General features: G+C 44.1%; 1 protein-coding gene across 1 annotated transcript in view; it reads right to left on the reverse strand.

Moving 5' to 3' along the window:
• Positions 1-3059: 3059 nt before the first annotated feature.
• The window catches only part of LOC146191412 (cytochrome P450 3A29-like), a 35413-nt gene continuing 11999 nt past the window's right edge, over positions 3060-26473 (reverse strand). The window contains exons 6-15 of the mRNA XM_084599938.1: positions 22064-22304; positions 15543-15673; positions 12704-12788; positions 9753-9767; positions 9277-9349; positions 8256-8368; positions 7076-7163; positions 6840-6980; positions 6100-6265; positions 3060-3137 (exon numbers count right to left, since the gene is read on the reverse strand). Of these exons, the coding sequence (XP_084456064.1) occupies positions 3060-3137; positions 6100-6265; positions 6840-6980; positions 7076-7163; positions 8256-8368; positions 9277-9349; positions 9753-9767; positions 12704-12788; positions 15543-15673; positions 22064-22304 (1131 nt within the window). The remainder of the gene's footprint in view (positions 3138-6099; positions 6266-6839; positions 6981-7075; positions 7164-8255; positions 8369-9276; positions 9350-9752; positions 9768-12703; positions 12789-15542; positions 15674-22063; positions 22305-26473) is intronic.

The following is a 26473-nucleotide window of genomic DNA, read 5'->3' on the forward strand; positions in this document are numbered from 1 at the left end:
CATAGTCAGAATGCGGAGAATAAATAGCTCTCGCCATTAATGCACGCACAAGAAAATGCTTGACATAGGAAGAGGTACTCAAACCCACTTGCTTGTTAGAGTAACAGGAGCACTTACTGCTCACCAAGAGTTGTCAAACCCGCGGTAATGCGTACAGAGTGGCTCACTGGCATGGCGTTAGGTTGTTAAGTACAGCTGGTTAAACCAAGAAAACAAGAGAAAATACTCTGGGCGACAAGCGAAAAGAAAGTGAAAAGTGACAATACAGATGAGGTAAACCTGCGTTATGCTACACATTACTGCGCAACCTCTCTCACGACGGAGGTCAGAATGGCCTCCGTAGTAGCTTCAAGATTACTACTGCAGAATGCACGTTAACAAGCTGCTTAGCCTTTGTTTTTAGTGGTGCGCTGTATGCGTGTCTCAACATTAACATTTTACGAGCAGCCTGTGATGCCATGATGAGCCCCAGGTTCGCCTGCAGCGGTGTCTCGACAGTGCAGAGGGGAGGCATATTAATTAGAGAGGCTTTTGATTTTTTTGTACAGATATGATACTACATAAATTTCCAGCAATGAAGCGCTGTTCAACAGAACTGGTTCAAACAAACTTGTTCTTAAACGTGGTTTATTATTTGAGGTGCCAAATGTTAAGTGTTTAGCGTAACATGTCAGATGGATTTACTACAGAGCATAAACTATGTAGTAAACCATGTTAACATGCTTCAATAACCCCTATTCTAGGGCAATATCATCGGTCATAAACATGGCAAATAGGTGTAGTTCTTCCTCTTCATACCTGCTATTCCTTATGCTCTGTGTCCCGCAAATAAGTTGGCTTATAATAATAATATTTATTTCCATAACCGTAAATTGATTGAGGAGGTGGGAATAAAAGCGATTAAAGCTTGACTAAGTTCCCACCCCCTTTACAGAAAGTGAGCAGCGGCATGCGACGGCATCATATAGAAGAATAGCAAAGACGAAGACAAGTCCACTTGTCGAAACGTTGGCTCATCTGCGAACTGTAGCATACCATAGCAAAGTGAGTGCGAAATAAAAACAAAGTTCACTTCAATGTAAGCATGAAAAAGCAGTTCGCTTAAAAACAGAAAACAAATCGAAACAACAATTATTGTAACCAAAACCGCGTTTATAAAACACTAATTATACAAATCAATATATACACATGCATAATGAATTGACCTGAAGAAAGAAAAGACAGGAAAGTTTCGCAGAGAAAGACGTCGAGGAGGTAAGTGTAGCTAATGCATTCTATTTCTACGTTCGCATCAGTTAGTTTGTTAAGAAGTAATGGGAGTTGGAATGCAATCATTTGGCGTCCATAGTTTGTTCTCGTGGGCGGCAATACCCAATGTTGACTTTAACGGCGTGGATAAGTACCTTGAAATAACTTAATGTTGGCTATGTCTGATATGTTGGTCACGCTTTTTCGCTTTTCTATCATATGTGTGCGCAGAAGTCTGTAAGGATAAATATTGAAAACGTCAATAAACTTATTCCCGCAAAAAATTTATTTAGTGCAGTATCTGTATGGCAGGTTGTAAACAATTCTGAGGGCCCGCTTTTCAAGAAGAGCTAGTTTTTTTCAGACTTGTATGTGTAGCGGTGCCCCACACTAATGGGCAGTAGTTTAAATATGAGTGAAATAATGCATAGAAAAGCAACAATTTTACCTTTTGCGGGAGATAACTTCTAAAACGCGACATAAATCCGATGACTCTAGATGGTTTTAAGGCTACATGGGTTATGTGGTCAACCCACAACATATCCGAGTGAATATTACGCCAAGCGACCTAAATGACCTTACTATTTCAATCTGTTCATTGTTATAGAATAGCTGTTCGAGCTCACAGCAATTTTCGTTTTTTGGGTGGAAAAGTATTGCCTTTGATTTTACAGTATTTACAGAGAGGAGATTTTTACTGGACCATATTTGTATTCTTTCCATACGTTCGCATTGCATATTAAACTGTTACTAGCATCGCCAGATAAAAACAAACTGGTGTCATCAGCGTAAATAATGAACCGAGCATTCGTATCCGCACTTATTATATCATTAATGTATAGGTTAATTAGCAATAGTCCCAGAATACTCCCTTGGGGTACCCCGCAGGACAATCTTAGCAGAGTTGACTTATCTTTATTTATTTGAACCTGCTTCGAAACATTCAAGGTTTCGAAGCAGGATGCTGTGATTTATGCACTCAAATGCTTTTCTAAATTCTAAAAAAATTCCCAAGACAAGTTTTCTATTTTTAAGGTTTTTTAATATATAATCGTTCTGGTGCAGAAGGGCCAGTTCTGTTGAATGGTTTTTCCTGAAGCCACATTGGCAGTCGGTGATTACACTGTGTTTATTTAAAAAGCTTTCTACTCATTTAAGGATCAGTTTCTGCAACACTTTTGAGAAGATAGGCAAAATACTAATTGGTCGATAGTTCCCAAGGTTATTTTTATCATCTTTTTTTCTGTAAGACTCTCACTCTAGCGATCTGCATTCTCGAGGGAAAAGTGGCAGTTTCGACACATAAGTTATATATGTGCTCTAATGGTAGCAATAATGTCGGTTACGTGCTTAACTGGACGTATTTGGATATTATCCGCGTCACACAAGGTACTGCTCTTCAGGTCTCTAACCATTGATAAATTTCATGCCTAGAGACAGGTTCAAAAAATAAAGAAGCATGCTTGTTCTTTATTACAGCACAACCATGTCGAAGACTTTTTCTTTCGCAAACATCTCATTGTAACGAAACAAATCCATTTAACTAGCAACATTGTAGTGCATACTGCGCAGATAAGGGGCAATCAAGGAAACACCCCTAGTAGGAATGGTTAATTAAAGTCTAAATGGTGATTCCCCAAGACTGAAATTCATTATTCTGCTACATACAACTACTATTTTGCGACAACACTTCTAGAATTGTATTTGGACAGGTGACGAATGCACAGCCGACACAAACTTCTTCTTGGCCGATAGCGACACTGTTGTTGGTCGTCAAGTATGCAGCTCGCTTTTCCGTCCTCATTCGAAATTCAGAGCCGGCGAAATACAATCCAAGGGCCAACCATGGGTTTTGAGACCACAGCACAAGAACCAATGCGGAGGAAACCCTGCAAACCAGCATGAACTAATGAGAAAAAAAAAAGCAGGGATCCGAACGAATATTCGCTTATAAACTAAAGCAATAACATTATCAATCGCAGCTGCTCGAATTGCTTCTCTTACTTCGATAAATGAACCGTTTATTTTTTGCAGGAGTGAAGTAGTGTTCGGACAAAGCAATGCCAAGGAAACGCTATCCCATCTTAAAACGTTATCAAGGATGTAGCCACCAAATAATATTTCAAGACAACATAAAATGTTTAAGAATTAGACAAGAGTACACTGATCAAATGCATGCTCGGGTTTAGCTATTTCTTTAAGGGAGGAAGACCAGAATCCTCAATAGAAAATTCCATGGTGTGTTGTGCGTTGCCATCTTCCGACGCAATTATAGTGTTGGTGAAGAGGAGTAGAAAGCCGGAGTGGCATCACTCATGACGCCGTCAGCGAATTTTAAGGCAAAATCATTAACAGCACCACTAGGTGAAAGTCCGCCTGGGGTTGTTCTTGCTATGTAAAGAAAATTGTACTTAAAGAAACTTACAAGGGACTGTCTTCCCTCATTAAAACAACCAAATAGGACATAAATACAACTACCATCGCCAAGCAGAGTCAAACACATACAACACGAGGAAATCCGGCGCAGTCACTAACATCCCGGGTTTTGCGCGGTATGCGGAGGAAGCAAGTAACGCCCCTCACACGCGCTGCTCACATCATACCATTAATATCGCAGCAGCCATTTCCTTTTCCTTCTTCATACAGTTGCAACAACAACAACAACAACAACAACAACAACAACAACAACAACAACAACAACAACAACAACAACAACAACAACAACAACAACAACAACAACAACAACAACAACAACAACAACAACTGTCACACGGCCACTTCTCCCAGTAATGAAATGGGTGCTCCAACGCCATAGACACTCCTGCTCTTCCAGGGAGACGAGGTCGATGCAGGCCTGTTCGAATAGGCGCGTTCCCGTGCGTTGTAGCATTGGGGCCATCTGTTGTGGTTGTAGCGTTGTAGCGTTGTAGCATCGGGGCCAAGATGGCCCCGATGGGGCCATCTTGTTGTGGTTGGCGGTGTCAACAAACGCCGGAGCACAAAAAGATGGCGTCGGCATGCAGCATCACTAACGGGCCTCTATGTGGCACCAGATTTCCATTCTTTCATACCAAAATTAGGGCAGTCATTCCGTGGCAGCGTTGTGGGCCGGTGGCATACACTTCTTTCCCCATTCATCACGCATCTACTAGTTAAGCTGGGGGCCAGTTAGCGATAGATGTTCGAACTGGCGACGTACAGTACAACTGTATACAATTATCACCTCAACATATCACTTGACCAAGTGCGGCGGATGTCGGCAGAGGAAGAGGATGAGTGAAGAGGGCGCCGCAATAGAAGCAGAAATAGTAGAAATGGCATTGCGCTACCGATAACGCGGTGGCGCGCGCCGCAGGAGGAATTGTGGGGAACAAGCACCCTGGCAGTGCATCCGGTGAGCCAGCTTCGCCATCATACATGTAGGTTGTGCTAAGTGCCTGTGCAGACTTTTTCTCTTCTTGAGGGATTTGATTGGCATTTACTCCACCGTTCTGAATGCTAGCGGAAATATTTTAGGGATTCTTTGCAAGGAAGCATAACATGCACAAACCCCTGAACTGTGTCGCTCTCTCTAAAAACAATGGCAACAGAGCGACGCAACACTTTTCTTATCGTAGCACTGTTGAGAGTCAAAACGACCAATTGCAAATATTTCGCGGTTGTTTTCTCTGCCAAATTGTCGTCGAATGCTTATGAACAACCTTTGACAAAAGTGTAGAGTTCAGGGGGTTCCCTTAAAAGCCAAGTGGTGTGGCCGGGTAAGCATTCGTGGAAGCCCTACCAGCCAAAGAAGACAGGACGAAATATATCCTTACATTTGGGAGGTATCGAAAAGAGAGTGGAATTACGGACCCATGGGATGAATCGTAATGAAATCCCCTCGGCTCCGAACTTTTGACAAAGACAGCAGATTACATTGAAGTAGATAGTTGAGTGTTATACTTTCTTCTGAATATGTACGCCTTACTAAGGAGCGCTTTGTGATGACTCTCTCGGAGCATACTTTTATCCAGGTATGCGCTGTGCTACCTTCATTCATCATTATACATGGCATGGGAATTTGCTCTGCTGAACAAAGACTCCCTCTGTGCTTGTGCAGTAGCTCATTTCCGGTGGCTCGGGTGGCCCCAAGTCCATAGCGGCAAAGCGTATTGAGGGAACAAGACGAGCTGTTGTTCTGCAGAGCGGTTACATTTTAGTATTTTCTTCTCAAGCCATTTAGAGCATTGAGACAGTGTGTGCAAAACACAAAACGAGCGCAGGTGAAAGAGTATTTTGAAAAATATAAATAATTATGTGATTCATACCGTTCCAGTGTAGACCACTGTATCCCGAATATTAGCGAGAATTCTCGACAGCAGATGCATACAAATAAGTTCATGTAGGAAATTGTGCCTCCTTATCAAAGGAGAAGATAAAGATGGTTCGAAAACGACGTTGCTCATTTTCTTGAGTTCATGAAGCGTAGAGGACCCCTCATAAGTGGTAAAAAACCGCTTAAACTAAGGAGCGCTGTGAAATATGTCTAAAGCAAACACAATGCCTGTCAAATGTGCGCCACAAAAGCGGTAATGACACAGGCTCCCCAAACTGAAAAATATTCCAGGAAATGCCTGACTCGAAGAAGAAAAGCGGACGAAGGCGCACGCATATTAAGCAGATAAAGAAGGGGGCTGCTGCATCAGTGGCACTCAACCTAATGAGACGTCCTAGAAGATCTAGCACTTTTCCGAAATGCAATTCACACTTACATACAAGTAAACAATCACATAGATAATTTTCTCAAATCTCCGTTACGGGCCGACTATTTGTTAAAATATTTTGGCCTGAATTTCTGAGTGGTTCACGTACCTCTCCCTGCGAAGGTCCCAGTTCCAGGTGAAAACGCTGAACCAGCCGGGCAATCGTGCAGTTGGTTTCCATCGTGGCCATTCGCATCCCGACGCAGTTTCGGGGTCCAACTCCGAAGGGTTGGTGCGCCATCTTGTGGAAGCTACCTATTTTTTCGGGGGCGAATCTGTCGTGCAAAGACAGAAATTTTACATCCCTGTCGAATAAACAGCACAACAACGTAGCAAGATAATCTGCAGTTCTCTTGTAACGTCAGACTTTTTGTTCCCATTTTGAACGTTTTTATTTCTGCAGTTTATTCCATGGTAATTTTGTGTACTCTATATATATGTGTAGTGTTTGCTGTGGTGAACATTTTGTTGTCCTTATAATACTTTCTGTTGTCCCTAGACGTAGGCGCTTAAAACTGGCGCGAAAATAATAGTGGGAGTACAAAACCTTTTTCTGTTAATTTCGTTTTTAACTGGATTGAAGGTACGCTTCCCCGGAGTGAGTTTATATTCATGGAGAAAATGTCTGTTCAATACATCTACAATCACTCTTTTCTTGCGCAAATGGCGGAACCCGATCTCAAGAACATATTACATTTCTCACCACTTACAGCATCCACTCTCAATGTAGTAGACAAGTCAGTTTCTCGTATGCGTTTCGTATTGCCCCAAAAGCGGTTTCATTTCCTAATCACCGGCTGAATAGTCCTAAAAGAGGCACATCGCTGTGACGTGCGCCGTGCGTCGTACCTGTCCGGGTTGAAGGTCAGCGGGTGTGACCAGTACCGAGCGTCCCTGTGGATCTGCAGCGTTGGTGACATAATGCACGTCCCGGACTTGTACTTTACGCCATTGTATTCGAAGTCATTGACAGCCCTTCTCGTTGAAAACCTATTCGGGAGTGATAGAAAGTAGATACGAGCAATAGGAAAGTCGATGGGACTCTAATGCATTCATCGTGAGGAACACGCGAGGACGATACTCACAATGTCGCAACCGGGTATATGCGCAGAGCTTCGTTGACGACTTGTCCTAAATAAGGCATTTTCCTCGTCAAGGCTTCATAATCCATGTCTTCCTATATTTGAAAATCAAGAAAATGCAAGAGATAGAAGAAAATATCGTGGGCGCTCAATGCGGTTCATGCGGCGGTGTATTGTCGTTAGCGTTACAGTCTGCCTCGCGTTTCCACTGCCTATATGACACACCATAAACGTCTAGACAATCCATTTGAATCGTTGAATCCATGCTTTTTTCAGCACGCTTTTCTGGAATTGGGAAGCTTCTAGTGGTGTTGTGGTCGGGAATGAGTGAAGACTTCTGGAGGATCCATTTCTGCATGCCCGTTATGGTAGCGGGTGAAAGCTTGTAGATTGGAGGTGCACTTTGTCTGTCTGCAAGAAGCCTGAAAGGTGCAGGCTCAACGCGCCAGTGCCGGATATATTTTTTACCATAAGGGATGCTCTAAATCCAAAATATTTAAAAAGACAGCCTGGAGTGTTATGTAGACATGTACAACGGAAGGAGGATGCATCTTGTGTACATAACATGCTCTTGAAGACGTCATTTACAAGACGGATTGCAAATGATATTGAAACACACCGCCTAGCAAAGCCGCAGTTCAGAAGTGAGCAGCGCACTTTCACAGCACAGCCCCCTTCTGCCTCCAATTTTTTTTCCTTATCGCCTGAGCTCTAGAATTGTCAAATATTTATCCCTATACACGTAAATCTTTCCTTTTAATACATTGACACAATTCAGCAGATTCCCAGTAAATAAAAAAATCTTAAGACGTACACTGCCACAATTTCTATAATTGCAGAGTTAACCTTTGTTGCATGCAAGCTGCCTTTACAGCTTTGATCAAGTCAAGATATTAAAAAATAAGGAAAGCAGGAAATACTACCAGGTGCTGTACAGGAAACGCTTTCTAGACTGGTTGTTCAGCACCGCATCCTACATCAGCTGATTATGCCCTCAATTTTAATGAAGAAAATAGTCATTTCGGTTCATGTCCTCTCACGATGACAAAAAGACAGTGCTTTCAAGCAGGACGCCCTTAGGATTACAGAATGTATGAATGATGCATGCATCAAACATGAGTTAGAACAATGGCAACGTAACGCATCATTATCTAGAATGCAGGTGCTTAAAATATGTTACTACTTGAATTGCTGGAAACAGCATCGCAGACTTCTTTTCGAACTCGAGCTTGAACCTCCGGGTGTTTAGCCAAAAGGTACGTAATGTAACTTAATGCCGTTGCTGTTGTTTTGTATCTGCAAATGAGTGTCTACATTTAAAACAGAATCAGTTTACCTCTTTTTTAGTCTCTAGTAACATAGTTAACATAGACTGCCTTTTAATGCCTAGTTTCTACATCGTTTTTAAAAATGACAGTTAACCTTTTCTGATGTTTCAAGCACGTTAGTCATCTGCGGCAGTATGATTTTTGTTATTTTTCTACTGTTGGAAACTTTGAAGTGTAGTGTGGTGCTAAAGAGACCCCCAAGACACATTCGCACACTTCATGCTGCAGGAAATTTCCAATAAAGACTCCAATTGCTAAAAAATCGCTCATATCTTGCAGCCATGATTGTATGTACTGTTATCAGAGGACACTTTTTCGATTCGTGCCTGCCATAATCGGCAAAATCAGCATTGTTAGCATGAAATTAGGGAGCATTATTTTTTTCCGTTCGATGATAGCACGCTATATTGGTGCGCTGTGGCATCAAGAAGTTCAGTTTTTATGTATGCTAGGGATATGACTGCCTTTAAACTCAATTTGGGAGTTTCATTGACACATAAGGAAATATTCATCGTCAGCAATGAATCTCAATTGATATAAAATATATGCGCACTGATTTTAAGCCATATTGTTTTAGTAGAACAGGACATGAGTAAAAGCGAAAGTACACAAAAAACGATGACCGATAAGTATCGAGTCTGTATATGTAAATAGAGTAAAGCCGACAGAGCAGAACATTGCGAGGTTAATTTTTGAATCACAGTACACTCAAGCAAGAAATTGTAGCTCATTTAATAAACGCAGTATACTTTATGCAATTCAAATTGCTTTATAAGCTTCAGCGTTCTTATTTAGAGAGGAGGCTGCTGAAACGAGCAGGCAAAAGTGTTACCAGATAATTTTTTAGTGATTTCATTTCGACTTTGGCTTTCTTACCCTGCCACGAACAAGGCGCCAGCATTCACAAGCACTTCCTGTGTGGTCATCGCACGGCTCTTCGATGTGCCACCTGTAAAACCCAAATAATTCAGGGTTAGCTTTCCTAAATTCCTCAATGTTGGAAAGTAACCTGGCAAATAGCTTATCATAAACAAATGGCATGCGCTGAAGTCACGCCTAACATTGCATCGGCTTTCATATTTGATCAACTTCGCATTCGTGTTGCAAACACAAAGTCCAAGAATTTATATTCCCTGTGATATCCACTCCTATTGTTTCTTGCTCTATTAAGACAAGATCTTCAGTGTCAAACAGCAGTTCTTGTCCATGTGGCAACCGCTTCGTTTTAGATGTTAAGGAATACGTTAACATGCGCATAGAGCTTGCTTGTAACTGTACACGGTCTTTATATTGTGGGGACCGCGCCAGCTACATTCAAAGTTCCCGCGGCTACCGATGCGCCGCCGCCTAACCCTTCCCTCTCCCCGCTCGTTCCCGGGATAACCGGTCCCGCGCGAGGGTATAGGGAACCAAAGCTGGAGTTTGCTCCGCGACGCCAGCGCTCGGTTTCCAGCGGAGCGGAGAGGAACTACAAAACCTACGCGCATCCGCGCCCGCGCAGCGCGCGTCTTTCTGCGGAGTCTGCGCAGCCCGCTCGCTCGGGAGCGCGTGCTACAGGCAGCCGCACGTGCACGCGGAGCGGGAGAAGGAGAGTGAGGACGAATGGGGATGGTCGTGCGTCTGTGCGCGCAAAGCCGGCGCTCTTTTCCAGTGGTGTTTCTTATTTTTGCTTTTTTCTGTGCCCCGGCTGACATAGAGGCTGGCTGGAGGCACGCTTTTTATCGGTGCTTTCGAAAGTGAGAAATTATGATTAATTGATCGCCGCGGACATTGTTTTCAAAGAGCGCTTCTTGGCAGGCTCAGAAAACAACAACAACAACAACAACATGAACGCGAATTCGGTACTCGAAGGCAGAGGCAAGCGACAGGTATTTTGAAGGACTTGAGGCGACACCTCTTGATGTCACTTCCATGTTGCTCAGAGAATGAAGGGTCCAGCCTTCTCGTTGAGAATTGATACGCGTGTACACAGCGACGAGTGCTCCGGGCGCTGGTTGGGGAGCTTCCTTTCCATTTGTGACTGCTCACTTGAAAGGGGCTTATTCAACTCTTTGGGGACAGACGTTTTAGGCGATGCTGCCGGCGCCGTGGTGCCTGTTTTCGGCGCGTTTAGGACGCGTTCCCTACAAAGGCACAAAGCATGCCGCCTTGTATACCCTTTGGTTCCTGCTGACAGCGGTCAGGGGGAGTTCGGTGCTGTGGCGCTGCCATCCGAAATCAATGACTTATCTACCTTTAACGATGAGAGGTTTCTTAACGACCTGGATCACTGACGAGAAGCCGAGGCATGCCATTTTTTCGGCAGTTTCCTCTCTCCGCGAGACGAAGAACGAGGAAATGCCTGACGACTTTTCATGCAGGCGGGGACATCTCTCCAAGTAAACCTTTGTCTTCTTAATTCCACAGCTTCGCTGTGCAATCCCTAGTTCAGTTATCTCGTCTAGCGGATACGCAGTTTTGAGCTCCCGAAGCAGGATCGCGTATGAGGATAGAACGATTGACGTATGTGTTTTCCCTTTATAAGCGCCGAGTGATGGCATTAATGAAATATATCTGTTTCTTGAGGCCGACTTGGTTCCGTGATGGCTGCTGCGGCACGGCCAGTTACAAACAGAAGTGCGAGATACCTAAAAAAAAACGACAACCATCGTTTCAACACGAAAGGGAGAAGAGAGAAAAACACTTTCACGAGTTTTGCGAAAAAACGCGCCGTCATTTTTTCATTCCAGTTTTTTTTTCTTGCCCCCTTTGCTAGAGCGCGACGGCGGCCACAATGCCGCCGGAGGAGGAGAGAAACAACCAAGCGCGCGCGCGCAAACACGTGCTGGAAAGCAGCGCGGAGCAGAGGACAGCATGCTTTTCTATGAGGCGGGGAGCAGACGACGCGGCCGGGCTGCGCGTAGATTTTGACGTGGTCTCCATGGAGGGCGCTGACGCATAGAGCGGCGCAGCGCCCCCTGGCCCAGGTTTTCTCCCCTATAAAGGAAGGCGCACGCCGTCGTCTCGCTCTATTCGCTCCTGCTTTTCGCTCCTGGCTGATCGCTGCCTTCCCTCCGAGACGACGACCCCGATGACCTCCCGCACCACAATGGACTTTCGGACGTGAGGTTAAAGATGTTTATTACACGGCCCGCTGTGTGTTTGTCTTGCGCATCGCTTGGGCAGAGGAATTGCCCACAACTGGCGCGCCACGTTGGGCGCCAGTTGTGGGCGATTCCTCTGGGTGAGGCCATCAAGCTAATAAACAGGTGGAAATTTTAATATACTACTAACCCTCTTCTTTCAGCAATGCAACAGAAAATAAATTGCGTTGCAATTTTTAACACACTTTTGTACGCACATGAAAGCCACCACGTCTACTGAGCCGTCTGAAGCAAGGAGGTTACAGACGCTGCTCAAGCGTGTCGTCTCCTGCCTTTGAGATACTTCTGAAAACACGGTGGCGTTTTAGTCATACAAAGATGTGTTTAGAAAACGCAAACGCAATTTTATTTTCTGCTGGATTGCTGAAAGAAGAGGGTTAGTAGTACTTTAAAATTTCAGCATGTGTATTAGCTCAACTGATTCACCCATTTATCATAGCAAGGGAGAGGAGCGCTGCGATCACTTTGCGATCAACTCACGCCGGACCGGCGATCGTTTTAAACCGCTTCGCACCGCGTAGTTTTCCAACTGTCTCTATCTAAGAACGTTGGGCACGGCCAACTAAATGTGCCGTGTTCGCGACATTAAGAGCGCACGCAAAGCAGTGAATACGGACGGTCGCTTACTGCGTACACTCGACTAAACCTCTCTATTGAAACCCACTTCTAAAGTGTGCATGTTTTCATGGGCTTTCACAAAAAATGGCGGCGGTAGGTCCAACTGTTGTTCCACTGTGAGTTTTACTCGTGGTATTGCTTCGGGCCTCTATGGTCCCAGAAACGTGCAACAAGTTTTGCCCTGTAATATTGAAATACATCTTCACCCGAAAGCATATATTTATCACAAAATTACACATCCCTGCACGGCGAAGTAAAAGAAACCTGTTACTACCTAGTCGTTTGCTGCAGAAAGGTGAACTACAAGAAACAGCCAGACTAGGAAGGCGCCACACAACACCCCAATCATTACATGCTCTTGAAAATATCACTTTTGCAGGTAGCATGGTCAGTGTTTCTGACTTTCAATAGCATATAGGCCGCGTGCAGTTTACAAATTTGATAAAAGACAAGTGTGTACTCTTAGGATGTCAAAATATGTCGACGCTGCTGTCGTGAGGACCATAGATCTTGCCCTTCCCTGAGTTTCTGAGTAATCTTACCAGCCGTATTTCCACTTTTTATAGCGTTGTCTTCCTCCTGATATTCGGCATCCAGCAAATTCTGGAGAACGTCGGGCTTTCGCAACTGTAAAAAGCAATTTAAATCGTAATACAGTCATCATGGCAAAACTAGGTGTTATACTAGCATCAGCTGATATTTAACTAAAGCATATGAAAGCTTACAACAATGGTACATTTTACGTTTCATAACTGTGCGTGATAAGACCAGACAAAATAAATAGCACCAGGACTTATACTTTGGACAACATGGCTTTCACAAGCAGAATGGATTAATCAGATAGTTAACAATGTCAAAAATGCTGCAGCGGGATGCCTTACCATCCTTTGCCTGAACTGCAACTCGATTGTATGGTTCGACAAATGCGAAGTGCTTTAGAACATATAAACAAAACAGTAGTGATATCCCTCAAGCGACTGAGATATACTACGATGACTACTCATAAGTGTTCTAGCTGCCTGTTCTGATCTCTATAAAGTAAGAGCCAGGCTTTTTGGTTCCGACATGAATCTTCCTGCTGTCACTATTATCTCCGCCTCAAAGACTAAGCGGTTTTACAGGCTTCACCTTTTATTAGTTTACGTTCAATGCGTAACCATTCTATGTTTGAGGAGTTTGACACCAGATCTTTGTCGGCATGATTGCGTCGTAGTGAAGAGTGATAAGAAAAAGTGAATGGTGTAGGGAAAACATTTGGTGCATGTGGAGTAATTAGTTAATTAGAGCCAGTTAAGTCAATCGGTCGTCGAAATAGCCAACTGGAGTAACGGCGATGTCCAAAGTGATCGCATGAAACCTTACTTCCAGTCACGTGGTACCTCACTTTGGGTCATGTGACCTATGAGGCCGTCAGAATAGTGAGTTATGTCGACGTCGGAATGTGACGTCATGTTGTGAAGTCACAAAAGCGGAAGTAGACGCGTTTCGATGTGAATGAGCCGAAAAATCAAAAGTGACGTTACCGACATGAATGAGCCGAAAAAAAAAAAAAACGGAACTGGACGTATTACAAGATGAACGAAAAATGAGGCGATTAAGCGGGTGAAAAATGATCAGAAATTGTGTAAAGTGTCGTTTTGTCGAAGAAAAATAGAAAAAACTTCCGGGAGCGCTGCCGAATCTAGAGTAAAGGAATGTTTCCGCTGTACACGATAAATCGCAAGCCCCTTGTCGGACACAACCAGCGTTCCGTTGAACGTATCAGAGTTCAACGGCGCTATATAAAAAGGCGCAGTATTTGTCACTCGCAGAATCTCGCTAATACATCTGGCTGACAAATTTCGCCGACGCGAGATTTTCATCATGAGACTAGAAATGCTTTCACCTTAAAAAAATGATAGAATATGTGCAGCTTGCTGCACAATGTCGTCAACGATGTAGCTTTTATCGCAATTTGCGCAGTGTGAAATATCTACAAAGGGCACGCGATATACCGTGAGCAGCAGCAGCGCCCAGGGTTACTGATTTCTCCAGTGCAGAATCTTCAGTGCTCTCGGAATGTTTTCTGTCTTCTTAAATTTTCGTGGGGTTCGGGACGGGCGTTCGAGAGGCTTTCCTGTGATCTGTCATAACAAAGCAACTAGGTTCATTACACCACCATCCTAAAGATTTCGGAGCATATCACCAATCAAAGAAATTTTGCACTCACCATTGCTCGCTTCCCGAATGCAATTTGCGCAATTATATATTTTCAACCCTTATTCCATAGCGATTAGGAATTTGCGCGCTCCCATCTTTTTCCTGCTTCTCACGTCCCATTTTGCCTTGATCACACAAACAAAATCTGCCCAATTTTCGCACGAACAAAAATACAAAAAATCACAACTAACATTGGCAATAAATGAATGGAATGAGTTGCCGTCTAATATCGCTGTTCTGATAGAGTTACCAACGTTCCAAGCAGCGTTGCTAGTTTTCTAGACGCATTGAAGTCGAACTGTGTGGTTTCGTCGTTACATGTATGCATTTTTTTTCTTGCTTCCTTCAGGGACTCCTGTGTGGCTGAGTCGGTGAGTTGGCAAATATATTTTGTACCATCCTATTCTGCTTTTGTATTCGGCATTCATGATCTGTTTTTGTAGTTTCAGACATGCACTGTTACATGCTTTTAAAATCTTGTTGTCCGAAATCGTTGCATGTGTGTCTCTTTTCATACCTCTGTTATTAATTTGAAATATTGTTTGCCTGCTTACGTTTCCTAGTTTTGTGTAAAGATTACTTGCCAAGCCATTTCTTACCCGTACCCTCGTAACATCATCTCCTACCTTGTTGTGTTTTACCTTGCTTTGCTTCCATATCCCTCCATATGTAATGTCCTACTGTGCCTTTATATTTCAAATAAATAAATAAATAAATAAATAAATAAATAAATAAATAAATAAATAAATAAATAAATAAATAAATAAATAAATAAATAAATAAATAAATAAATAAATAAATAAATAAATAAATAAATAAATAAATAAATAAATAAATAAATAAATATTATATGTGGTGGCTTCACCATGTGACCATTCTGCCGAAATAATTAAGTACCAAAAATTTTATGCAATGCACAAGAGGACTTTTCACTGCATTTTATGCTCAAAAACTGGAATTAACGCATGCGTGGCAGTTGGTCTGGTCTTTCTTCCCATTGTGCTACCGCTTACAATGAAAGTTAAAAGGATTGAAAGGCAATGAACCACTTGCGCGAATACGACTCTCTTTCTTACTTTGTTGTGAAAAGCTTCCCCTAGCTTAATTTTTTTATCAGATTAGTAAATGCGATAGGTAATTGAAGAATCTCGTTTAAAGTTGAACTCATATTGAGGCACTTACTTCGGGATGTCTCTTTCTCAGTTCGATCACCTTCGCTGTTTCTTTCGTCACAGCTATCGAAGCGTAGGTGCCGAGAAGCATGTTGATCCAGCACACCGGCTTCATCACAGGCCCCAGCATGGTGGTGCTTTCTGTCGCATGATAAAAAGGAAAAAATTTTATGTTGAACATTTTCCGCCATCGAAGCCAGTAATATGCTTTTGGCGTGACTAAAAGCAGCTCATAAGAAAGGGGACACTAAGGACCTTAAAAATTACAGACCAATCAGCTTACTCTCTGTTACGTATAAGGTATTTACTAAGGTAATCGCTAATAGAATCAGGACAACCTTAGACTGCAATCAAGCAAAGGATCAAGCAGGGTTTCGGAAACGGTACTCTACTATCGATCATATCCATACCATCAATCAGGTGATAGAAAAATGGTCGGAATATAACCAGCCCTTATACATAGCATTCATTGATTACGAAAAAGCATTTGACTCAGTTGAAACCTCGGCGGTGATGCAGGCATTGCGAAATCAGGGGGTAGACGAGCCGTACGTGAAAGTGCTGGAAGATATATATAGTGGCTGCACAGCAACCATAGTTCTACATAAAGAAAGCAACAAAATTCCCATAAAGAAAGGTGTTAGGCAAGGAGACACAATCTCACCAGTACTATTCACAGCTTGTTTAGAGGAAGTATTCAGAGACTTTGAATGGGAGCAGTTAGGGATAAGGGTAGATGGAGAATACCTCAGTAATCTGCGATTTGCTGATGACATTGCCTTGCTAAGCAACTCGGGGGGTGAACTGCAAATAATGATTGATGACCTAGACAGAAAAAGTAGAAAGGTAGGCTTGAAAATCAATATGCAGAAGACTAAGGTAATGTTCAACAGCCTCGGGAAGGAACAGCAGTTTACATTAGGTAGCGAAGTACTGGAAATAGTAGGCGAATATGTCTACTTAGGACAGATAGTAACCGCACACCCGGACCATGAAAAGGAAATATCAAGAAGAATAAGATTGGGATGGAGCGCATTTGGCAAGCACTCGCAGATTATGACTAGCAGCTTACCGGTATCGCTCAAGAGGAAAGTATACAACAGTTGCATCTTGCCTGTACTCACCTATGGGGCTGAAACGTGGAGGCTAACCAAGAGAGTTCTACTTAAGTTGAGGACAACCCAGAGGGCTATGGATCGAAAAATGGTAGGGGTAACATTAAGGGATAGAAAGCGTGCAGAGTGGGTCAGAGAAATAACTCAAGTTACCGACATTCTAGTGGAAATTAAGAAGAAGAAATGGACATGGGCAGGACATGTAGTGCGAAGAGAGGATAACCGATGGTCGCTTAGGGTAACAAACTGGATTCCAAGGGAAGGAAAGCGTAGCAGGGGGAGGCAGAAAGTTAGGTGGGCGGATGAGATTAAGAAGTTCGCAGGGGTCAAGTGGATGCAGCTAGCACAGAACCGGGTTAAGTGGAGAAATATGGGAAAGGCTTTCACCCTGCATTGGGTATAGTCAGGCTAATGATGATGACGATGATGATCATGATGAAGTGCAGCCCCGCTGACTCTGATGCCATATAGTGCGTCTTGTGGGACATAATTAGTGATGTGCTCTGTGTAAACAAGAAGAGCAAATTAACGTGGGCAAGTCATTTAATCAGAAGAGCGGATGAGCGATGGTTAAGCGCATAAACTAAAGGAGCCCCCTGATGAAAGCGCTGAAATCCGAGGGAAGGCAAAGAGCTCCTTGAACAATGCTGTTTGCTGATAATTTCATATTTTGGCCGAATCGAAAGATGTGCCGGGGAACGAACTGGTGAAAGAACTGGAGAAATGGAGAAGGGTAACGAGAAATTGGCCATAAGAAGCCGAGTAGAAGCTGAGAATGGAAAGAAACCTAGCATAAAGAATGCGGAAAATACGTCCAGGCGGCGAAGCGAATCTGTGGACGGGTATTCCAAAATGGAGAACAGCGCCGTGAGAAAAAAGAGAGCAACTTCAGGTACATTGGAGCTTTTCGATTGCTGTTGTAAGCGAGGAAGGAGAGACATGCCAGTACTGCCATGAAACGGGAGGCTGCCTCTTCGGCTGAAGGAACTCGTTTACAAGACACTGATGAGACCGGTAAGAGTTCACAGCAGAGAAAAAAATACAGTTTGTGGCATGGAAGCCACATACTTGAGAAAGCTCATGATGAACGTTTACCAAGGTACTTTGTTGGGCGAGCTGGGAAACATCCATTATTAATTTAAACAGCTTGAATAAGAAGACACAGGACAAGATACAAGGAAGCCACAGTAGAAGCGCTGACTCACAACTATGCCTAAGCATTTACTCCAAGGCCTAGATAAAAACAAATATAACAAAAACGAAACAATCACGTGAAACAACCCCTGGGTTCACCTGCTGTGCAAAAAGTCACTCAAGAAAGATATCTGTTTGCTTGAAAGAGCAAGAGATGTTTTTTTCAATCATTCTCTTCCCTTACGGCGCGGTTCAGGCGTCCACAGAGCAAGTGTGACAGGTACTGCGCCGTTCCTTTCCTCTGAACCAATTATTATTAGCCGAGGGGAAAATATCACTAGAAAGGCGAATGTAGTCAAATATATTACAATTAGAGGAATCTTGCAGAGCTAACTAGCCTGAGGATGGAAAGCGCAGATAAGGCAAACCCTAACGTCCTCAGAATTGTTTTATTAGAGTTCTCGAGTGAGCTTCGCACGGGCATGATCAGCAAAAGCTTTCTTGTTATAATTACCGCTTTGCTATATGATCGTCTCCTTGCCCCATGCTTCCTGGCTAACATTTTTCATAAGTAATGCATGCCGCGGACAAGACCCTGTGTTTCTGAATAAAAACTGAAAGTCCAATAGTAGTGGTCATCACCATGCCTGACTACGCCAACTGCATGTCAAAAGCTTCTCCAACACCTGTCCAATTAGTCCGGTCCTATGACAGCTGCATTCACATAATCCTCGCCAACCGCCGCGTAGTAGTGGTGTTTCTTTCATGTAATGGGGAAAAATACAGACGGTTTAACTGAGTTAATCAAGGAATATAGTGTAGCAGCAGGGCGGTTTCACAGGATTGTGTTTGCTGTGTCTCAATTATTAAATGTTATTTTGCTCTACTAATCAGGCGGCCATGCTTCCAGACATTCATTGCATGTGCTTTACAGATATAACCTTCTTAAATTAATGCTTTTATTAGTGATGGCATTGGATACGAATAACACTTTTTGCGAAAGCCTGAGTGTTGCTGCTGCACACGGTACATCGCGCGCCGCTTGTTGAACACAGTCAGCGTTCCGTTGAACGCATCAAAGTTCACCGGAATTTTATTATTTGTTTACAGGAAATGAAAGGCGCAGCATCTGTCGCGCATGTTTCTGCGGACACCTAAATCCCCTCGAAAATGTCAAAGGTCAAATGTGCTTCAGGCATCTGATATTTGCGAGAATGCGAGTTGTAGTGCTGAATCCATAAAAAAATCTTAAGGACAGGCCCAAATTGCAGGCCCAAATTGCAAATTGCTATTCGTATTATTCGTGTCTTCCTGCTGCTTTCTTATTAAACAAACAAAACCTAATGTCATTGCAAGAATGCGCTGTTTTCACACTAATTGATGGCTATATGAAAGCTTTAAACTATGCTACGAAGGTCCCGGCCCCTTTGGTGCAAACCGTCGCTTTGCGGAACTGAAAACCATGGCTGAATGTTCCAGCTAAGTTTTATGGCACCAAGTTAGGATGACGCCTCCTCCCGACAGCCGTGCCAGCTACAAATTGAGCACTGTCTGGATACAAGATGCTATCAACCACGATAAAATACTAAGTGTTCTGGCGTAAGGACCGAAGTTCTCCTTTGACCCAAAGCCTGAGAGGTCGCAAATTTGGCAACCGCGCGGCAAATTTCTCGTAGCGCAAGCGATCAGCAGAAGGGACGTGTCGTTGATGACGGCGTCGACTTCCTCATACGCACAGTACGTAAACAGCCATAACATAATGTCCGCTCCAAAGAAAATTATCACTGTTTTGAAAGACAATGGTCCTGCAATCACCTATGCTGATAACGGAGGCGACGGTGTTGTTATGCCAGCATTTTATGCTCAAAGAAAAAGCAATGCAAGACTATAATCAAGCATTTTCACCAGATCAAATTTTGCGCGAATAGGTAAACGAAGGAGCTAGGAATCTTTCAGGAACATTCATTTTTGATTTCCTTGCAAAAAATATCGTGAAGGGCTGGAATGGGCTCGTGCACGCGTTCTTCACAGGCAGAGGTCGTAAGACAGATTGCGCCTTTTGCGCGATAGTTTGAAAAAAAAAAAAAAGAAAGGCATCCATTCAATGAAATCCGATTGCGTAAAGACTATCTGAATAAAGTAGTGGAACCGAACCCGATTTTAGTATGAAGCGCAGAACCACTTCTCGTCTCTCTGGCGAACGACATGACCACCTTTATTCCATTATAGCGACATTTTGTGCAAACACCCGCTGCAGCTGACACGTGAAATTGTTGAAGCCTTTGAGATGAGGAAAAGAACCAGGTTGTGCGTCAGCAAACCTTCGCTGTTACTGCGCGATAGTGAAGTGGCGTATCTTGACAACACGTAGCCACACGTGATCTTCTATGTATTTGTTGTGTTCCCCTATATATAGTGTTTCCGATTATTAAAAATCAGTTGAGAGTCAGCGCTTGTGGCGTCTGTTTCTATTCTTTCGTCTGTGTGTTTTGCGCTGTTTTATTTTTAAGCCACCAAAGCCTTATCAGTGGATATACATGATTTATGCTATTCTCCTAATCATCATCAACCAGAATATACCCACTGCTGGGCGAAGACCTCTCCCATATTTCTCCAATTTGCCCTCTCCTGTAGTTAGCGGCATCTACTTGACTCCTGAGAACTTCTTAACCTCATTCGCCCAGCTAACTTTCTGCTCCCCCTGTTACGCTTCTCCTCCCTTGGAATGCAATTTTTTACCCGTAGCGAACATCGGTTGCCCTCTCTTCGCACTACATGCCCCGCCCACCGACTTTCTACTCTATTCAAACTGAAACCAAGTATGCAGCTCACAGGCAACAGGTAGAATAATACGGCGAAGTAATTGCAGCTTCCGTAACGCAGCTGGAATGTCGATGGATCACTGCCTTGCATTTTTTGGACTTTTACATCGGCTCTACCGCGATTTTTAATCAAAGTAGTTTTACGTGCAGAAAAGGGGTGTGTACATCGCGTCTTCTGTTACACCAGTGTTGCATCATATTTTTTTTCCTTTGACCAGGGTAAGAAACATCGCCTTCGTGACCTTCATTTAGTGCGCGTTTTTCGTTATGCCAAGGACTGTCTTGTAATCTTAAATATAGCTTGGCCGAATCAGCAACGTTCTTAATGTTTTTAAATCTGAAGAAAACATGCTTAACTTGACGTATGAAATTTCTGAAGATAGTCAAATTCAGTTTGTCCTTTTCAACTAGCACTTCACGTGACCCCATGTCTGCTGGTCCTACAATATGAGATTAAAAATTCAGTTTCTACCGTATGCCAGTGCTCGTTTAAAATTGGCCAATAGCGCAATTATTCATTTTGCATGCGGTTCTTCGTTTGAAAAACAATCCCAGCGCAAATTGCAATACAGACTTAACATGCCCATTGAGGAACTGCGCAGCAGGTTGTGATTTCGATGGTCTGCTACCAAGGATGAGCAATGTGAATTGCTAAGAGACCGAAGAGGAAAGCGAACCACTGTTCCGTTTCCGTAGGGACCGCTTTATCGGTTTTGGCGGTGTAATTGAAGGACCACCATGGCGGTGATATGGCTCGAAGGGTATACATGAGGTGACCTCACAGCCATGCTTGGTGATGACGTAACGACCGTTGGTGCACGTCAAGCCGGCTGGACACGGGTAGTTTACGGGGAGGCTTTCCCATACGACCGTGTTGTTGCCGAAGAAATCAAAATCGTCGATTCCTTTAGCACGTCGGTGTTCTAAGAGCTTTTGCTTTGCGTACATATTCGCGTAGTGGCAATCGAGTATCGTTGGCTTGGGGGACGACATGTTCGTTGTGCGTGTCGGTAACACAGTTAGATTAGAGATGAACGAGTCATGCTATTACCTAGTTTTATGCGATGGGAAAACATTGTGCATTTCAAGTTTAAACCGTGTAAAAGCACGTCTAACCAAGGAAAGAAAAGTTTAGCCAAATGTAACCATGGAAAGCCGAGTTTAGCAATCAATATGTTTCGCATCTGACCCGGCTTAACCAAGCTAAGCCTCAGCCATTTTTTTTTAACCTTTCAGGGTTTAATATTTGGCACAAAAATATCTGTGACCGTGCGCATTATCTTTGTAGACGTAACCAACAACTCATGCAGATCACGTTCTTCTGACAAACATTCATATATAAACAGATTGTCAAAAAAACTTTGCACAGATATTAGAAAAAGTATTTTTTTTTTCAAAGTAGACCAATGTTTATGTACATGTTTTTCATATCTTAGATTAGGCGTATACCATTCACTTACGGCACAACAAATGGAGCGGTCCCCTCATGACTCCGTTCACCACCGCCTTGCCGGCAGCGGCAATGCCTCTATTGGGTCCCTCTTTCTGGAAGCTGTAATCGACGCCAAACGCTGCACGGCCCACGTAATCCATGGCTAGCCGCTCATAGAGAAAGCACACGTTCGTCTCCTGGCCGCTGTCGGCGAGCCTTTCAACCGTCTCCATGAATATATCGGCGCCTCTTAGCACTTCTGTGATCATCTGTCCATAAATAGCCATAAATAGCAGCCAGTTAGAAAAAAAAGCATATATTTACTTCGCTACGGAGACGGAATGAAGTAAATAAGTATTCACAAAGACCCGCAATGAAGTTAGAGTGCTGTATTGAGACTGGTCCTAATGTTAAAAATGGTAATTACAATTTACCAACATAAAGTTTGTTGACTGCCTGATGAAGCCATGATCGAGAATAACGCTGAGAAAGCTTTATCAAAAGAAAATATTAAAATTTGATACCTGGTTTCAACTGATGAGTTACATTGTCCACTGGTCATGTCACAGTTTCGTAGCACATCAGTTCCTAAGCACATAACGGCAAGTGAGGGGAGTCAGACCCGCCCTAATTATCTTCCTTCCCATGTTCTATAAAAGGTTTGAATTTGGCCAGAGCTAAACTCAAGGACAGCTGTGAGCATGTTTTGTGAGTGCTGCGCGCCCAGATCAGTATGCGTAGAAGGGGCGGCCAGAAAATTAAAAATGAAAAGGAAGGTTTTATGTATTTGAACGCTGGTTATCTGTCAGTGCTGCTATGTCGAGACTGTCCAAACAAAAACACTGCACACCTAGACAAAAAGCAGAGCACCAACTTCCGTTGCTGTGCGGTAAAGTGTAGACCGAACGCACAGGCCGTCGTGTGAATCGCAGCTCACTCGGAAGTGACTAGCGCAACAGCCTAACTGCAATGCACATGCTAACTAGCGCAAAAGACAAGGACAAAAGAGCGACGGATACCACGAAGGCTAGATATCTACTTGGTTTTATTCTGGACACTACATTCACTATATAGGCAAACCATGTAAAAAAGATCACAACCTAAAGCGCATGTGCAACGACACTTTCTGGTTCATTCAAGAATTGTTACTCATTGGATGACAGAGATAACGATGGCTTGCTTGCGTACGACTGTCGTTCCATGTCAATGAGAAATGCTTCCCGTATTTCACGCTCATTCTGGTTTGAACTTGAAAAAATGGCCCGTGTCTGATTGCATTCGGAGCACAGTTATCCTTACAACGTTTACAAAGTGCCGCCAAGTGTCCCGAGCCTGATAGTCCTCGACCGCCAGCCTGTGCTTCCTTAGCCGAACATAAATACATCGGTCAGTTTGGCCGATATAGCAACTCCCGCATGACAAGGCAATTCTGTAGACCACATTGAACTTTCAAGCCGCATAAGGAATTTGATGTTTTATTGGGCAACATTTCTTTTTTAGGGCACCATTAACAGCCCTGCACAGTTTTCCGAGTTTATCTGGTGCCGTAAGCATAACTCGGACATTGTCCGCCTTCGCTACCTTCGTGTCAGTTGGTGAATATATGGCAGTGCCAGGCATCTAGCTCGCTTATGAGCTGATAGCTCAGTTGCCGTTGCCTGTTTTCCGGCTTTCATCGTTTTACAGGGCTGTGCTTTGGTGCCCGTGCCTGCATTTTGCGTCATCGTCGCCGTTGTCCGTCGTAACCAGCTCCTAGCAGGGGCAGTACGCGCTCCTGCCGCCATTATTCGCTGCTGCGTGTACCCCCCTTCTCTTTTCCTCCGTGGCGGCGACCACGCGTGTTCTCCGATTGCTGCGCGCGCTACTGACGCCACCGTTCGCCGCTGCGTGCACCACCCCCACCCCCCTTTCCCTGCATGGCGGCGACGGTGTTCGGTTGCCGAAGCGCCGACTCAACATCAGCGGATCACGGTGCGTGCATGCCAAGTTGAAACACAGAGCCATGTTGATTTGACTCGCTAGCGGCGTCAGCGGCATCAGTCAGTCGCTGCTATCTCTTCGACGCGCAACGTTCTTATGGGCCCACGCGCTGTCTCCTGCGACCTCCGAATAACTAAAAAAAACTATCTTTTCTTCTCCTCCAATGCCACCCCTGTGCGGCGACAATCATAGCGCCGGATCGGTGGAGGCATATCTCGATATGTGCTGCGCCCGACCCGAAACGCATAGCCGCCGCCGTTCGCCACTGCGAACCGCCTGCCTAAAAGTTGTCTATAATTGAACATATATGTTTTGCTTGAATTACTTGCCTCAATCTATCGAAAAGCTGCAACAGCTGATGAGCTGCGCTCAAATTTCGCATTAGGAAGTAACGGAAATGTCGGTAAATTTTTAACAGGCCTTCAGCAACGAATGTCACGATTTCCCTAGGGAAACCCACCTTCGTTATGCGGTCAGCCTGCAGGTGCGGACTTTCAGTCACCTTGTGTGAGCAGGAATTGGCTAGGGCAGCACGAAGGCATGTGTTGACAATACATCTTTTTACTGGCCCAAATTAAAATTCAATATTGCTATTTTAGACCCTGGCTGGTATATATAGCTGTGCGTTGTCAGTGCACGTTAAAAAAACCCAGGTGGTGGAAATTTCCGGAGTCCTCCATTACGGTGTCTCTCATAGCTTGAGTCGCTTTGGGACGTTAAACCCCACAAACCAAACCAAACCAAAAGCGTGCGTCACTCAGAAAAAGCCTAATGTCCAGGAACTGTAGACTACCATCTTTAGCAAACTCATGGGTGAAATTAGGAATATGGGCACGTGACTTAAAAACTTCCAAGACTCCTTCGACTAAAACATTCTTTTCATCATCCTGAGTAGTTTGGTATCCGTCTCTCTTGTCTCTCTTTTGTCCTTGCCTTTTGCGCTAGTTCCCATGTCAATTGAATATAAAGATCACCTGCTAGCCCAGGTGTACACTTTACATCCCTAACTGCTCATTGGAGTGTTTTCCAATGCTCGCCCCCTTCTTTTCAAGAAATGTATTTTTTTTTCTTTCATTAAGACCAGATAAACCGATAAATTATAGAAGCTTTTTTTATCACAAGAAATGCTGACCGGTGCGTCAGCGCACCTTCTGTGGATTGTTAGATAGGAAATTTCGCTGCTTGGGTTAGCTATCTGTAGATGCAATATGAGTGTTGTCTTGCTTTCATGAGGATGTTGCATGTTGTTTTCGTCGTTGTTCCCTAAATTGGTGGCATATACCCACACAGGGGGATCGGCCAAGAATCGGGGGGCAGAGATATTTGTTTTTGGGTATGGCGTGTGCTGGTGATTAGTTTGTATTGTTACCCTGAAAGCATTCGTGGAGAACGGGACGTCGGGAACACCGTGTCAGCAGTTAGTCGTCTCTGGTAGAGTGCGCGCACCGCTTCCTCTTTCTTCTTCTCTAGCGCATCTTCGTCTGCCTTGCAGCACGTTACATTTCCTCCCTCCGCAGCCAAAGCCTGCCGGACGAGTTACGAGGGCTCACGAGGATGCCAGGGCTTCAAGCGCGCAACATGGGACAGTTCTGCTTTTTTTTTTTTTCCGACCGACGACCTTTTGCAGTGAGGCGTGCAATCTTGTAGGTCACATCAGTGATGCGATTATTAATTACGTAAGGTCCATCTTAGTGAGGCAACAGTTTCTGGTGAAGGCCACGCCTTCGTAGCGGTCGCCAAATTCAGACAGGTTCGCCGGGAGCGTAGGTGACATGCCGACGGCGCTTATTGCAGCTTTCTTTGAAGCGCATCTTGCGACGCAATGATCCACAGGCGCGTCAGTCGCCGAGCTTCTGCTGCGAGGCACAGGGTCTAAGCGATGCAGGGTTCATCGCTTAGGGAAAACGGTAGTATGGTGTCCAGGGTGTAGCGCGGTGGCCGGACGTACAGAAGAAAGAAAGGGCTATAACCCGTAGTCTCATGAGTCGCTGTATTAAAAGCATACGTGACAAAAGGCAGGATGGTGTCCCAGCTCTTGTGATCCGCAGCCACGTAAATTTAAATCATATTTGTCAACGTCCTGTTTATACACTCTGTCAAGGCGTTAGTTTGCGGGTGATAAGGGTGTGGAGTGGCGATATTCATTGCACATAGACGCAGGAGCTCCTCGACCCCATCCACCATGAACTGAAGGCCCTAGTAACGTATTAGAACCCGCAGTGGTCCGTGACGCAAGATCACTGAGCGAAACTTGATGGGCTGTAGCTGATGGGATAGCCGCCGTTTCGCAGAACCGAGTAAGATAATCGATGCAAACGACAATCCAGCGGTTGCCAAAGCAAGACTTTGGAAATGAACCCAGCAGATCGATGCCGGCTTACTCAAAGGGCACTCTAGGAGGTGGTACAGGGTACGACAGCACAGCGTTAGAAACTCTATGTTTGTGGTGCTGACATTG

The sequence above is a fragment of the Amblyomma maculatum genome, chromosome 4, assembly GCF_055883805.1.
Source record: "Amblyomma maculatum isolate TAMU_Amacu chromosome 4, ASM5588380v1, whole genome shotgun sequence".
NCBI lineage: Eukaryota > Metazoa > Arthropoda > Arachnida > Ixodida > Ixodidae > Amblyomma > Amblyomma maculatum.